We start from the raw sequence: 15,334 nt of genomic DNA on the forward strand, positions 1-15,334 counted from the left end.
ATAATGTAATAATGTAATGCAGGGGAGACCCACTTCATCGGAGATCTGCTGGGCCAGACGGACGGCCACGTTCCGCAGCATGCACTCAGACGACGGGTTGGGAATGTTCTGCAGGGCGTTCTGGAGCACCAGGGCCTGGTCGTGCGTCGCCTGGTTTATCTGCAAACGACAAAGCCAGCCAACTCTGAAACCACGTCTCGCCCCTTGCAGATTAATTCAGTGATTCTGCTTCTCAAGAAAACATTTGCATGAACCAGGTCTGGTACAGAGAGACCCCATGAACCCGGGACATTTTCCAAACCCGTGAAGGAAGTCAAGACACTGTTGATGTGATTCACATGCCCTGCAGCGGCCTACAGGGATGGGCTAGAGCTGGGGTGGCCAACCACGTGCCACGGAGAGCCGTGAGTATGCAGGTTTTCACTCCAACCAATCACTACACCTGCTGATTTCACCAATTCGTTCCCTCCGGTCTGGTTGAAGGTGTGTTAAAGAGAGAAATCAGCTGGTGTAGTGACTGGTTGGAATGAAGACCTGCCAAGTCTCCGCCCACCCTGGGACAGGCCATGCCCAGGGCTCAGAGTGCCTGCCATCGACACCATCAGGGCTCTACATGGAGGAAGTAGAAACTAAATTTAACTGTGCTTGACTTAATCGTTGATTCCTCATTCTCCATTTGTTGGCACTCAATAAAAATACAATAAAAAATAGAAAACATTCAGAGTAACACTTGTCATTTCTATTGCCATGTTTCCACTGTCCTGATCAGCTAGAAACAAGAGTAAATAAGGTTGCCATAGCAATGACCTCACGAAGCAGAAGATGTTCATAATTAAGGCAGCACAAGCCTGTGCTTTTATACGCACACGGAGGCAGGCCAGTGTTTTTAATAAAGCCCCAGTGGGCCAGTACGAGCCAGCCCTTATTGTCCGTGTCTGACAGCGTGTTGTTTGTAGCACAGTATTAAATGGTGCTCACCTGAACGGGGGTCACATACGCCATGCTAAACGAAACAAAAGCAAGTACAGGGGCCAGCCTGTTGGGTAGTGTTTAAGGTGCATGGCTGGGAACTGGAAGGTTGGTGGTTCAAGTCCCGGTGTAGCCACGATAAGATCTGTGTAGCTGTCGGGTCCTTGAGCAAGGCCCTTAACCCCACATTGCTCCAGGGGGAGGATTGTCCCCTGCATAGTCTCATCAACTTTGTACCCGTACGTTCACGCCAGGACTCGGAACCGTACTGTCCTCTAGGGTCCGTCCTCTGCACCTCGTAGTACATCGCTCTGGATAAGAGCGTCTGCTAAATGCCTTGTAATGTAACGTAATGTAACTGTAACTCATTTTGGATAAAAGCGTCAGCTAAATAACAAATTATTAGCGTACGTAAAGACGGCACAGGCGGAGGAACGCGGTTTTGGCGGTACTCACGGGCGACACGGGGCTGGTCCCCTCCACGACCGGGTGGCAGGCCTCCGCCACGGCCTTCACGTGGCCAAAGCCCACGGCGGTCAGCAGCAGCTTGGCTATTTTTAGGGTGTTGAGATAGGCTCCCCGCCTGGTCTCCATGTCAGCGTTGGGCAGGAAGTTATTTCGGGTGAGCATGCTCAGTACCAGGGGCAGGCCGCCGCTCTTCAGGAAGTTGTACTGGAACTCGCTGGCATCCTCCCCTAGGGTGCCGCTGGCAGGCATGAGCAGGGCGTACACCACCTGCCACCGAGCACAGGGCACAGAGCACAGGTCAGACACACAGGGCACAGGGCACAGGGCACAGGGCACAGGGCACAGGGCACAGAGCACAGGTCAGACACACAGGGCACAGGGCACAGGGCACAGGGCACAGGGCACAGGTCAGACACACAGGGCACAGGGCACAGGGCACAGGTCAGACACACAGGGCACAGGGCACAGGTCAGACACACAGGGCACAGGGCACAGGGCACAGGTCAGACACACAGGGCACAGGGCACAGGGCACAGGGCACAGGGCACAGGTCAGACACACAGGGCACAGGACACAGGACACAGGTCAGACAGCACAGGGCACAGGGCACAGGCCACAGGGCACAGGTCAGACAGCACAGAGCATAGGTCAGACAGCGCAGGGCACAGGGCACAGGGCACAGGTCAGATGGCACAGGGCACAGAGCATAGAGCACAGGTCAGACACACAGGGCACAGGGCACAGGTCAGATGGCACAGAGCACAGGTCAGACAGCACAGGACACAAGGCACAGGTCAGACACACAGGGCACAGGGCACAGGTCAGACACACAACACAGGGCACAGGTCAGACAGCGCAGGGCACAGGTCAGACAGCACAGGCCACAAGGCACAGGTCAGACACACAGGGCACAGGGAACAGGTCAGACACACAGGGCACAGGTCAGACAGCGCAGGGCACAGGTCAGACAGCACAGGCCACACACACAGGGCACACAGCCCACAGGACAGGAGCCAGGACAGGGGTATTTACCATCAATGCTGTTCAACAGCGTAATGACAATAGAAACATTAACAGCACAAATCTGAGAATGATTGAGAAATAACTGCCCCTGGACAGCCATCCCCATCTCCAGATATTTTATAAAAGTAGTGAGGAGTGACTCATACACAGCTGTATTTTTAATAAAAAGCCATGGAAAAAGGCAATGCCAGTAGCAATTACATTTTTTGCTCGCAAATCAACCTCGGCATTTCAAGATTTTTCAGAGAAATAATTGTCTTCACTACATATGTAAAGGGAAAGGCTATTTGTTCTGCTAGATTAAACCGTACAAATTTCAACTTGATCAGCCAGAGGAAGGCATTCACTGTGCAGGAGTGAGTATTACCTCTGACCGCCTGCCTGAACGGTTGCTCGCTTGTTGTTGAGGAAGCCAGAGAATGCTTGTGGAAAATACCTGGATGTTTGTCCTAAGCAACTGCTACTGTTTGCAATAAACATGAACTGCCATCTGTCTATTCCAGGCTTTTAGTGAATCAGAGACACGCATGCACGCACTCCTCTCTACGGTCAAATAGAAAGGTAAACAACTACATTATAACAATCACAGGTTGGGCAACGTCAACACAAGTCTCTAAATCTCTATTTCATTCAACCGAGAACCATTTCACCTGAAAAGCGTGGCCATATCTGGTTATAGTGCGGAGTTATAGAATTATAGAAACCAAACCTCAGTTAGCTTCGTAAATTTGGTTTCTATGGAGGTGTAGTCACATTATTTTATAGTTGTGGGTAACACAACACAAACCCCAGTCAGACACATTTAGTTTCTACAGAGGTGTACTCATAATCTCTTGTAGATGCGGGTCACACAACTCAGTGTAATCACATTCTCCAATAGCTGTGGGTCACACAACACAAACCTCAGTGTAATCACATTCTCTTATAGCTGTGGGTCACACAACACAAACCTCAGTGTAATCACATTCCCTTATAGCCGCGGGTCACACAACACAAACCTCAGTGTAATCACATTCTCTTATAGCCGTGGGTCACACAACACAAACCTCAGTGTAATCACATTCTCTTATAGCTGTGGGTCACACAACACAAACCTCAGTGTAATCACATTCTCCTATAGCCGTGGGTCACACAACACAAACCTCAGTGTAATCACATTCTCTTATAGCTGTGGGTCACACAACACAAACCTCAGTGTAATCACATTCTCTAATAGCTGTGGGTCACACAACACAAACCTCAGTGTAATCACATTCTCCTATAGCCGTGGGTCACACAACACAAACCTCAGTGTAATCACATTCTCCTATAGCCGTGGGTCACACAACACAAACCTCAGTGTAATCACATTCTCTTATAGCTGTGGGTCACACAACACAAACCTCAGTGTAATCACATTCTCTAATAGCTGTGGGTCACACAACACAAACCTCAGTCAGATAGAGCACTTGGGAGGGGGAGGGACCGAAGAAGCGGGAGTCCAGGGTGGGGCTCAGGCTGTTTTCTCCGAGCTTGGCGTGATCCAGACAGATGGCACGCAGGTTTTCCACTGTAGTGTTATCTGGAGATGAACATTTTTTAAAGTAGCGTTCACGATTAGACAGCAGCCATACGGTTCATTCTAAAATGTGTCTAGTTCCACGATGAGCAATGAAAGTCTACCAAAAAAAAAAACTGCTGCCAGGTCTCTGTGCTGCAACTGAAAATAACAAGGGTGCATTCACAAAAAGCCAAACAACTCGCCTATCATGTACCTTCAGCTAGGAGCGGCGCAGGTTTATAACCATTTTTTATTTGTTTGAACAGCAAACTTATGTGTGCTGTTCTTATGAGTATAACATTTCTCAATGCTAAGAACAACCATGAGCTGACTGTTTAGCCGCCAGCTGTTCTGACTCACTGAATTAATATGTTGTCGATATTGTTGATCGATTGTCTGAACGTCTGTTTGTGTTGTCTGTGTAGCCCTGTGTGCCGACTATGTGAACAAGAGCCTCGTCTTAAAGCAGAAAGCGAATTCCCGAAAATTCAGTTCATCATATATGCTACAATTTCTTTGACAGTCGATCCCTCTTACTATTTTTGTTGAAACTAGACAAATAAATGCATGTTCTCTCTCCTCTACAGCCGAGAGGAAAGCAATGCTGTACTCCGGTCTGCAAGTCATGAAACTTGCCATTTTGAAAAGCAAAAGGTCTCTCGGTCACAACACTGGGCGCAGCGTGGCGAGTTTTAAATCTGGCAGCATTGTTTTGTTTTTTTGTTGTTTTTTTCTCCCCGTCAAGTTAAAACATGTTGTTTTGACACGGTTCAGTGGCAGACGGCAAGGCCCCGACGCCAAACGGACGACGCGATCCAAGATCTGCTGCCTTTACATCTCCACAAGCGCGCGCGCGGTGTTGCGCACGGGGCCCAAAACCAGAGAGCGCCCCCTACAGACGGTGCTCACCCGGGGGCATCAGCTTCATGAGCACCCGCGCCCCGTCCCGCAGGAGGGGCATGTTCAGACTGCAGCCCAGGTCCGCCACTTGCCACAGGAAGGAGATGTATCGGAGGTGCAGCGACATTATCTAAAAGATGGAAGATAACTCCACTGAGATCTCCAGACCCGGGGAACACAGCGTTCCTCTTACCAGGACAGAACACCGGGAATATTTAAAGGTACAATAGGTACGGTTTTTCTGTTAAAACACGGCTACAAGACCATTGTGAACCCATTCCTATCATTGAAAAAAGTCTCACTGACTTGTTGACTCATCCTCTGCCTGTGTTTATAGTCCTTGAATTCGGGTTTAAAAATATATAGTTGACAGACTGACAACATTGTATAGCTGTACAATAATTCAAGCTCATTGGTTGAAAATTGGTTCCAATTGGTGTGGGAGGGGGTTTGAACATCAGCACGTTCACAGAGAAGGAGGGATGAACAGTGTTCTGAGGGTTTGAGGTTGTTTGTTCCTGCAATTCCTCTCTTGACCACTAGAAGTCCGAAATCACCTATTGTACCTTTAAACTATGCATGCAACAGCGCAACACACGGCAGCATAACGCGTGAGTCTCTCACCACTCCAGGAAGGCAGCTTTCCACTTCGGGATTGGGACCGTCGCTGTAGTGGTTGCCATGGTTTCCGGGGGAACCGGTGGAGGAATCCGAGGAGCTGTCGGGGCTCGAAGGCATGTTGGAACTGACCTGGGTGAGCTTAGCCGTGATCAACTGTGAAAAAGTGAGAGGAAAACCTTTAACACACAAAAGCACTGGAGACTCAAAATATACAAACTGCACTGTTTTCCGCTGACGGTGTCACACGGCCAAGAGGTATAGGGAGCAAGCTACCAGTAAAAAGACAGCAAGGCTTCATGAATTAGCCAATAATAACATCACTTAGTGCTTAGTGATTTGAAACAATCAAGTGTTTTGCAGTGTGTTATTTTGATGGCTGCGTGGTAGTTAATTAAATTTGTGTAGCCTTTCAAGACAATTCCACCACCTACGGCAGGGGTCGGCAACCCTGGTCCTGGAGAGCCGCAGGGTGTGCTGGCTTTCGTCTCCACCTTAAAATAAGCAAACGATTCAGACCCAAGAAACCAGGTGAGGTGAGTTAACCGTGTAATCAACGGCTTTCATTGATCAATTAATGCCAAGTAACAACGAAAGCCTGCACGCCCTGCGGCTCTCCAGGACCAGGGTGGCCGACCCCCGACCTACGGGCTTGAGGATAATTGGGCGTCTGATCGCAGTAGACTTCCCCCTCCGTTAGGGACGTGACCCGAGACGGAAGAGCTCACGGTCTTGTCTTTCAGGTTGAGCTGCCCGATGAGCTTGCGGTCGTCGGCGGGGTCCACGATCTCGCCGCCGATGAAGAGCTCGATTTTGGTGTGCGCGCTGTTGGCCTTGATCCTGGTGAGGATGCAGCGGCGCACGGAGCCGATGGTGTCGTTGGTGTGCGACCAGATGTCCAGGTCGTCCACCTGCCGGCCTTGGTTGGGGAAGCGCACGATGAGCGTGATGTGTTTGCCCCTGAACGCTCTGCGGGAGGAAAAGAAGAAGAAAAGAAAAAGAAATAAAAACCCACGAAGGCTCCAAAATGAGACGCGGTCGCCGTCACGCGGAAAGTACCTAATTTCCCCCCGAGACGAAAGAGCGCGTGAGGAATCAGGCGCGGTTGCACGCGTACCTGGACATGGGGAGGATGGTCCTCTCCTCGTGATAGTCGCTGTCGCACTCGTTGATGTACTCCCGCAGGACGGTCAGCACTCGCACCATGCGGATCGCCTCTTGTCTCGCGCAGTTTATACTGTCTTTGTCCCCGTCCAGTACGCACAGGGTGTCGTAGGAGGCCTTCAGCCGGTCGAAGCAGGACTGGACGAAGTCCTCGTGAATCTCTACCTGCAAAAACGAACCAGGGTCAGTACAGCAACTGGAAACCACTGGATTTGCTCCAGGAAAATAATTCCATTCAATTCAATTCAATTTTATTTGTATAGCGCTTTTTACAAAGGGCCTTTGTCGCAAAGCAGCTTTACAGAGTAACCGGGCCCCAAGAGTACACCTAGGGCAACAGTGGCAAGGAAAAACTCCCTGGGGGAAGAACATTAATACATTAAAACTTTATTATGACTATTTTTTTTAATTAAGCATCAGGCGTTAAGGCCTGATGCTTGGTGCAGTGTCCCACTTCAGGTATGGAAAATCAAAAGGCAGAAAGACAAAAACAGGGTTCTTGCGGTGAGGGAGAGAGGCGAACCTGATTGACTTGCAGTTTTGGTCCGAGGTTTGTGTAAATCTCCTTCAGCAGATCGATGGCTCGGCTGGCGATGTCATCGCTGCCCTGAATCACGACCTGTTCAGAGACGGACACGAGAGAATCAGCCACTCTGGCATCGCACAACACACCACCGCGAATCTGCGGTGGCCGCCACCGCGCGATTTATAACTGAGGGCTAGATGGGCAATACACCCATTAGTTCAGTGTGTACAGAGACAGCTGCTTAACAAACAAATTAAATAGAAAATTCAGGAACCAACACCGTAAGGAGCCATCAGGCACCAGACATCGCCTGCTTCACACACTGAGATTAAAGGTTGGGCTCATTTCCTACCTCTGTGCACACAGACTTCAAATCTGTAAAATGTCTACTGCTAAAAATCACTGAAAATGTTCAAATCAAACAAAAATATTAAGAGCTCATCTCAAGACCTCCTCCAGGTCTCATCATCAGTTGCCTCAGAAAATGGCAATCCCCCCCCAGGTACCAGGGGCGAGCCTAATCTTTCATTCACAGAGAAACAAAGCTGTGCATAGCGACTAACAACGATGACTCATTAACGGAGGCAGCTAATGTCCCCAAGCATGAGACTTTCAGCGCTGATGCAGGTTTCAACTCGACGTACGAAAATTGAAGGAGTCATGATGGCTTCCCTTCCCAAATTAATTTTGGGAGACCTTTTCCCACCACCTTTTGGAAACTGCTCGCATCGTTTCACCCTCTTAAAATGGAGCCTCATATTTTGTATCCAGAAGCTTCTAATTTCCATTCTTTCTTATGTAATGAACCAACGCGCAACTGAAGGCTTAAGGAATATGTAGGTCACGGAAAGTGGGTCACAGAGTAGCCCCTTTCCCTTATTCCAAGTCCATTAGTTACGGCTCCTTTTAAAAGCACATTATTCGATCGCAAGACAAATTTAAACTCGCTGATGAAATTACTGCTCTCTTCACGCAAATTAAATAATGGTTTGAGACCTCCACTACAATAGCCAGATTAATGAGACAGAGACCTTGTCATTCAGGCTAAGAGGGAATAACAGGGGCACAAACATGCTAAGTGTTAACATAAGCAGTTAAGGCCTTCCTGCAAACGTGCAAATTTTCAAACGCCAAAATCCAGAAGAATAAAAAAGTGCATACTTCCAGCAGCCTTTCTGACGGAACATAAGCCCTCCTCTAGGAATGAGGTTATTAATATATACATTCGATATCATCAATATTAAATGCCATTTGTGTGACTGCTTTATTAGAACTCACGGGAGGGAAGAAGTTTGAAAACACATAGAATAGATGTATATAAGCCAATAGCAAGTAAAGGAACTAAAAACGTCTATCCTTATTTTTTCAGTTTTGGTGGATTTGGTGACAGTGGTGATGACTGGTGGTCACAACAGTTCATTTTCACCCTCCCAATACCAGAGTTCCATAGGAAACAAAGCTATAACTCAGAGCACATAACATGCTTTTGCAACAGCTTGGAGAAAGAAGACTGCCTACAGACAACCAGCAATGTTGCCAGACACAGTAATATTGAGCAACATATCATACCACATTTAAAGAAGCTTTTTGGGATTTTAGCGGTTCCGCATTTTACGCAGTGGCATTCCTGCGCGTGCCTAATTACGAATGAAAGACGTGGCGACTGCCCGGAGGACCAATAGCATCCAGAAGAGCATTTACAAATACACAAACGTGACATCGACATTGCTACAAAAATGCCGGTGTGAAAATGTACGAAATACGGCCCTTCTTAAGATGAGGAAATGAGGGTTGAAGCATGTGGCCGAGACGTGGAGACGGGAGGCCTTACTCTCCAGAGGTAGTCCAGCCCGATGAGCTCCAGGTCGTCCATCATGTACGCCCTGCGCTTGGCCACCAGCTTGCCCTCCCGGCAGTTGACGGCCTTGAAGAAGCGCTCGAAGCACTTCATCCCGTTCTCGGTGAGCAGCGAGGGGTCCAGCTGCAGCACGTTGTTCTCGAAGAAGTCCTTGTTGATGTCGGGGTCCAGGTCGGGCTCGTCGCCCATCAGCTTGGAGTACCACTTGAAGCAGGCCTCGCGGTCGCACAGGAACACCGCGTTCTCCGCCAGGCACTTCCAGATCTGCTTGGCCTGGGGCGCGCACAGCCACAGCTGGCCGTCCTTCAGGAGGAACCTGCGGCACCGGAACCATCACATTATTGCATTAATGGCGTTGGGCAGACGCTCTTATCCAGAGCGACGTACAGTCGATTAGACTAAGCAGGAGACAATCCTCCCCTGGAGCAATGCAGGGTTAAGGGCCTTGCTCAAGGGCCCAACGGCTGTGCGGATCTTATTGTGGCTACAGCGGGATTAGAACCACCGACCTTGTGTGTCCCAGTCATTTACCTTAACCACTACGCTACAGGCCGGAACCAGAACAGGGCCCTCAGGACAGGCAGAGGAGCGAGCCGCAGACACCAGCACGTTTAGAAACCCCACTCCCCCCCCCCGGCGCAGTTTCAGAAGCAGTTTCACCCCCAGAATAAACCAGAAACACGGAAAGACTGAACCGTCATTTAAGTGAACACCTGTTAATTGACTAAACGGCAGGACTGCCCTCACCTCAGGAAGTTGAGCCTCTCCTGGACTTCCTGCACGTGGCTGTACCGGCTGCCCTCCCGCACCGTCTGCGGGTCGAACTCCGCGTGCTCGGCTAAAGGGAGCGACGAACGGCACAGAGTAAATCTACAGCTGTCACGTAGCTCCAAAGGATAAGTTATAATCACTATTATTATTATTTCATATGCCAAAGCTACACCCATTGTTCATGACACAGCGAAAACCCAACAAAGGGAATATTATTATTCGGCCCCAAGTGATTAGGGCCCCGTGCTGAACGTGACTGGGTTTGTGCTGTAATTCAGTCCGCCAGCAACAAGATGCTGATACAGCCTCCTTGCCAACGCCTTTGTTGAGTAATCATTAATGACCATCCCCATTCCATTCCAAAATCCCATCCCGATTCATCTCAAGGATTCATTTAGTCAATACTCAACCAAGTTCACAGGGTGGTGCACAGGGGCATTTGAACATATCTGTTCATTTATCAGGACACACTGTGACGTGAGGTTAGAGCATGTATGTTTACCAACAAAGGAATACAGTTACACATAGTTAAACTCCACAAATGTTGTCCTTTTACCCATCACTGCGAGGAAAGAACTAAATATCATGAGTCAATAAACAACACCCAGGAGTACACTGCTGACTGAGCAGGTGCGTTTGGCAGAATGCACTTCTTTAAAAAACCCACCTCTGTGCTGTCCCATGTGATCTGGCTCATGCAGTCAGTGGGACGGTTTACTGGGCTGCACGAAACTAATTCTGATTGAGCAGCGAGAGAGACCAACGTAATTACTCTCTGCAGATCAGGAACTTTATCAAATCACTCAGTCAATTACCATAATATGAGTGTCATTCGTTTTTTGGCATCATTTAACTGAATTACAGGCTAGAAACCCTTGTTATTGATCCTGATGATAATACGTTTTGGGGGTTCATCAGTCCCGGGGGCTGGGAGCCGACCTTTGGCGAACTGCCTCATGGTCTCCATGTACGCGGACAGGTTCTCGGCCACCAGAGTGACAAGCGCGTGGTTGTGCTGCAGCTGGTTGATCAGGTCGTGTCGGTAGAAAACGTGCGGGCTGCGTTGCGTCTGACTGTGGGAGAACAGGGGAGAACATCACGGACCTTTTCTCCAAACGCCTCCGTCCAGACATGTTCTACCACAACGGCACAGCACTTTCAGTCGGCACCGAGGCAGTTCTACGAGTGAGTCTACCACAAGACATCTTATTAATATGCATGTCCAAATGAAATGGGAAATTTGTGTTTTCGGAAAGACTCCAGTGTAAAAAACCGTTTCTGGCTGAGCCTCAAAGAAGCCATTCAAAGGTTGATTACAGTGCATGTTGATTACTTGTACTGCCTCCAGTTTTAATCAGGAAAATGAGGTCTGTTTGTTTTTGTTTGGTCTGTCTGTTTGGTTTGTATACTGGTGCATGGTGAAAATGACACCAGAGTGATCTGTGTGTACGGACAGGCAGTCCAGTTATTTTTATGGTACTCAACCTGTGAGCACACAGCTAAAGTCACTGTCTAAGGGAGAAAATCACAGACAAAAAAAAAAACACAGCAATTTAGTTTCTTAAAAAATCCCCCTCAATATGTAGACCTACAAAAACTTTGTGAGACCAGAGATGTGATTTGTAATGAGTGGAGGTGGTGCACATAAACCCAGAGAAATACACAATCTGAAGTGCAATTAGAGAAGATGCATCGCGTTTAAGAGCAATTCCGTTAGATCTTTACAATTTAAACAGCATTAATTAACCCCAAATTGAACTTTCAACTCACCTCACTAAATTCTTTCCTATGTTAATTTTCACTCTGAAAAAACAACAGGTAATGCAGTCTTTGGCTATGCTACATTATTCATTTTTATTTAATGCAGCTGTTGACAGTCACCAAAGAAAATATTTTACATGGAGAATCTTTATAAACAGAGAAGTCTATATAAGCAAGATTCACACTGGTAAACGTGTTTCACAAGCAATTACTCATTAATTATTAAGCTGCATTCAGGTTAATTAGCAATTAGCGTCTTTCGTATACATTGTATGGTCTTGAAAAAAATAGCTTGCGTTTTTCTGCCACAACAGATTCCGTTACCGGAAGCACATTAGCACGTTAGCTTGTTACCTCAGGTTCTGCGGCGCTTCCCCGAACAGGCTGCAGATCTCCCGAATCTGTTTCAGCGCAGGAATCACCCATTTGTCGTTGGTTCGAAGCTCCTCGATGAAGCGGTCTATCCACTGGATCTTTTGTGTATCCCGGTCCTGCAAGGAGGTCTATTACAGTTAATTAGGTTTGCAGTGCTACGTAGCGCCCGGATGCTAATCTATACAGCATCTGCCCTATGCAATAATAAATGGGAGACGAATTCAAAACGACCATATATATGTTCTGACGGGAGAATCCACAGACCTGCTCGACCAGATTCAATCTCTGGACTTCAAGTCCCATCATGCTCTCTGGCGAATGCCGCACAGTGCGAACACGGACGTGAGGTTATACCTGGGAGCAGCTGTAGTCCAGGATCTTGATGTGAGCGCTGAGCGCCTGGTCCATGATGTCGACGGGCACGTCGTCGCTGTGGGCCAGGTTCCACAGCAGGTTCAGCACCTTGTGGGCCATCACCCCGTCCTTATCGTCCTCGGCCAGGCGGCGAATCAGCTCCAGCAGCTTCTCCCGCTGCTTTTTACTGGCATTCGTCCAGCTCGCCTAGGAAAGGCGATCAGCATTAACGTTGGGGGAAAAACACGACAAGTACTGTTTTTCAAACCAATAGATTTTTTTCCCCCTAGGGCAACACTGTTAAGGTGTCATACCCATCAGCTTAGGTGATGCACGGGTGACATGGCAAATGGTTGGCATTTATATAGCGCTGTACAACTGTACAACCAAAGTGTCGTACAACTGATGCTTTTCATTCACTCGTTCATACACACACACACACACACACACACACACACACACACACACACCAACGGCGATTGGCCGCCATGCAAGGCAGCAGCATTTGGGGGTAGGCGATGCACGGGTGACGTAAGAGCCGTGCTGCGATCTTAGTGTCCAATATCCGACAGCGCTTTCCAATTTCCCACCTTGAAACAGTCGAAGAGATGGTCCAGCTGCTCCGGGGAGAAGTCCCAGGCGAGCTTGGCCAGGAGGTCGTGCACATTCTTCACAATCGCTTCGTGCTTCCCGGCCTGCGGGACAGAGGGAAAGCTGGAGGTTAGCTGCTGACAGACACAGACAGGGCGGTCAGTGTGTCGGGGAGCTGCTGACAGACACAGACAGGGCGGTCAGTGTGTCAGGGAGCTGCTGACAGACACAGACAGGGCGGTCAGTGTGTCAGGGAGCTGCTGACAGACACTGACAGGGCGGTCAGTGTGTCAGGGAGCTGCTGACAGACACAGACAGGGCGGTCAGTGTGTCAGGGAGCTGCTGACAGACACAGACAGGGCGGTCAGTGTGTCAGGGAGCTGCTGACAGACACAGACAGGGCGGTCAGTGTGTCGGGGAGCTGCTGACAGACACAGACAGGGCGGTCAGTGTGTCAGGGAGCTGCTGACAGACACAGACAGGGCGGTCAGTGTGTCAGGGAGCTGCTGACAGACACAGACAGGGCGGTCAGTGTGTCGGGGAGCTGCTGACAGACACTGACAGGGCGGTCAGTGTGTCGGGGAGCTGCTGACAGACACTGACAGGGCGGTCAGTGTGTCGGGGAGCTGCTGAGACACACAGACAGGGCGGTCAGTGTGTCAGGGAGCTGCTGACAGACACACAGGGCGGTCAGTGTGTCAGGGAGCTGCTGACAGACACAGACAGGGCGGTCAGTGTGTCAGGGAGCTGCTGAGACACACTGGGCGGTCAGTGTGTCAGGGAGCTGCTGACAGACACTGACAGGGCGGTCAGTGTGTCGGGGAGCTGCTGAGACACACAGACAGGGCGGTCAGTGTGTCAGGGAGCTGCTGACAGACACAGACAGGGCGGTCAGTGTATCAGGGAGCTGCTGACAGACACTGACAGGGCGGTCAGTGTGTCAGGGAGCTGCTGACAGACACAGACAGGGCGGTCAGTGTGTCAGGGAGCTGCTGACAGACACTGACAGGGCGGTCAGTGTGTCGGGGAGCTGCTGACAGACACTGACAGGGCGGTCAGTGTGTCGGGGAGCTGCTGAGACACACAGACAGGGCGGTCAGTGTGTCAGGGAGCTGCTGACAGACACAGACAGGGCGGTCAGTGTATCAGGGAGCTGCTGACAGACACTGACAGGGCGGTCAGTGTGTCAGGGAGCTGCTGACAGACACAGACAGGGCGGTCAGTGTGTCAGGGAGCTGCTGACAGACACAGACAGGGCGGTCAGTGTGTCGGGGAGCTGCTGACAGACACAGACAGGGCGGTCAGTGTGTCAGGGAGCTGCTGACAGACACAGACAGGGCGGTCAGTGTGTCAGGGAGCTGCTGACAGACACACAGGGCGGTCAGTGTGTCAGGGAGCTGCTGACAGACACTGACAGGGCGGTCAGTGTGTCGGGGAGCTGCTGACAGACACAGACAGGGCGGTCAGTGTGTCAGGGAGCTGCTGAGACACACAGACAGGGCGGTCAGTGTGTCAGGGAGACGGCGGGCAGGCACGGCACCTGCGCTGCCCAGATGTTGTCCAGGTCCTGCAGCGTCAGGGCCTTCTCCTTGATGACGAAGCGCAGGATCTTCTCCAGCTTCTCCACGTACTGCGGCTGGTGCAGGCTGTCCCGCAGCACGATGGACAGGATGTTGTTCTGCTGGATCCACTCCTGGGGAGGAAGGCCGCAGGCTCAGAGGAGCAGCACCAACCGACCGCTCACACACGCAGCACAAACCGCACCGACCGCTCACACACACACACACACACACACAAGCAGCACCAACCGCTCACACACACGCAGCACCAACCGCTCACACAAGCAGCAACATCTCCTCAAACCCAACAGCTCCCAACATTCGGCAAAAAAAACGATTTACTTAGCCTTTTAAAACATGTATAAGATCATTTTTTATTTATTTGTTATTTGATTAAGCCGTGTCTTTGCCCCATCTATGTATATTCTACACTTATGGCAACCGTATGGCACTACAAAGAAAACAGGTGAAAATTCGCTGGCTTGTGTTTCCATAACGAAACTGTTGGAATTCCCCTACAAATCCTATTGCCTGCTCTCCAATAACCACCGTGGGAAGAAATGCATTCAAACGCATTTTCCCCCCCTCGACTCTCAAAATAAACTAAACGGAAATGTTCACGAGCAACATCAAGCACGGCGACCGTGAATCATCTTTTCCAATCACCTCCACCTGAGCTATATAACGTTCCATCTCATGAGGCGTGACGTGAACTGCCTGCCACAGCCCCGAACGCTCCACTCCTTCTGACAGACAGCGACTCGCCGCTGAAGAATGACCCCATTACCCGCCGCTAGGCACAGACCCATCACAGAACATTCCCATTACGGAGTAGCCAATCAGCAGAGCACTGGAGC

The 15,334-nt window shown here is 49.9% G+C and overlaps 1 protein-coding gene across 14 annotated transcripts in view; it reads right to left on the minus strand.

The window, feature by feature from the left end:
• LOC133116226 (probable ubiquitin carboxyl-terminal hydrolase FAF-X) overlaps positions 1-15,334 on the minus strand; it is a 57,901-nt gene that overhangs the window by 18,954 nt on the left and 23,613 nt on the right. For 5 of the 14 annotated variants that reach the window (XM_061225581.1, XM_061225591.1, XM_061225590.1 and 2 more), the window contains exons 10-25: positions 14,459-14,611; positions 12,918-13,022; positions 12,328-12,534; positions 11,953-12,101; positions 11,608-11,640; positions 10,738-10,910; positions 9,814-9,904; positions 9,040-9,382; positions 7,206-7,301; positions 6,636-6,847; positions 6,247-6,487; positions 5,525-5,674; positions 4,910-5,030; positions 3,891-4,021; positions 1,426-1,704; positions 34-159 (exon numbers count right to left, since the gene is read on the minus strand). In XM_061225581.1, coding sequence (XP_061081565.1) covers positions 34-159; positions 1,426-1,704; positions 3,891-4,021; positions 4,910-5,030; positions 5,525-5,674; positions 6,247-6,487; positions 6,636-6,847; positions 7,206-7,301; positions 9,040-9,382; positions 9,814-9,904; positions 10,738-10,910; positions 11,608-11,640; positions 11,953-12,101; positions 12,328-12,534; positions 12,918-13,022; positions 14,459-14,611 — 2,610 coding nt within the window. The remainder of the gene's footprint in view (positions 1-33; positions 160-1,425; positions 1,705-3,890; positions 4,022-4,909; positions 5,031-5,524; positions 5,675-6,246; positions 6,488-6,635; positions 6,848-7,205; positions 7,302-9,039; positions 9,383-9,813; positions 9,905-10,737; positions 10,911-11,607; positions 11,641-11,952; positions 12,102-12,327; positions 12,535-12,917; positions 13,023-14,458; positions 14,612-15,334) is intronic. The other 9 variants (XM_061225594.1, XM_061225592.1, XM_061225589.1 and 6 more) reach the window with 5 other exon arrangements.

Source organism: Conger conger, chromosome 17 (assembly GCF_963514075.1).
Source record: "Conger conger chromosome 17, fConCon1.1, whole genome shotgun sequence".
Lineage (NCBI taxonomy): Eukaryota > Metazoa > Chordata > Actinopteri > Anguilliformes > Congridae > Conger > Conger conger.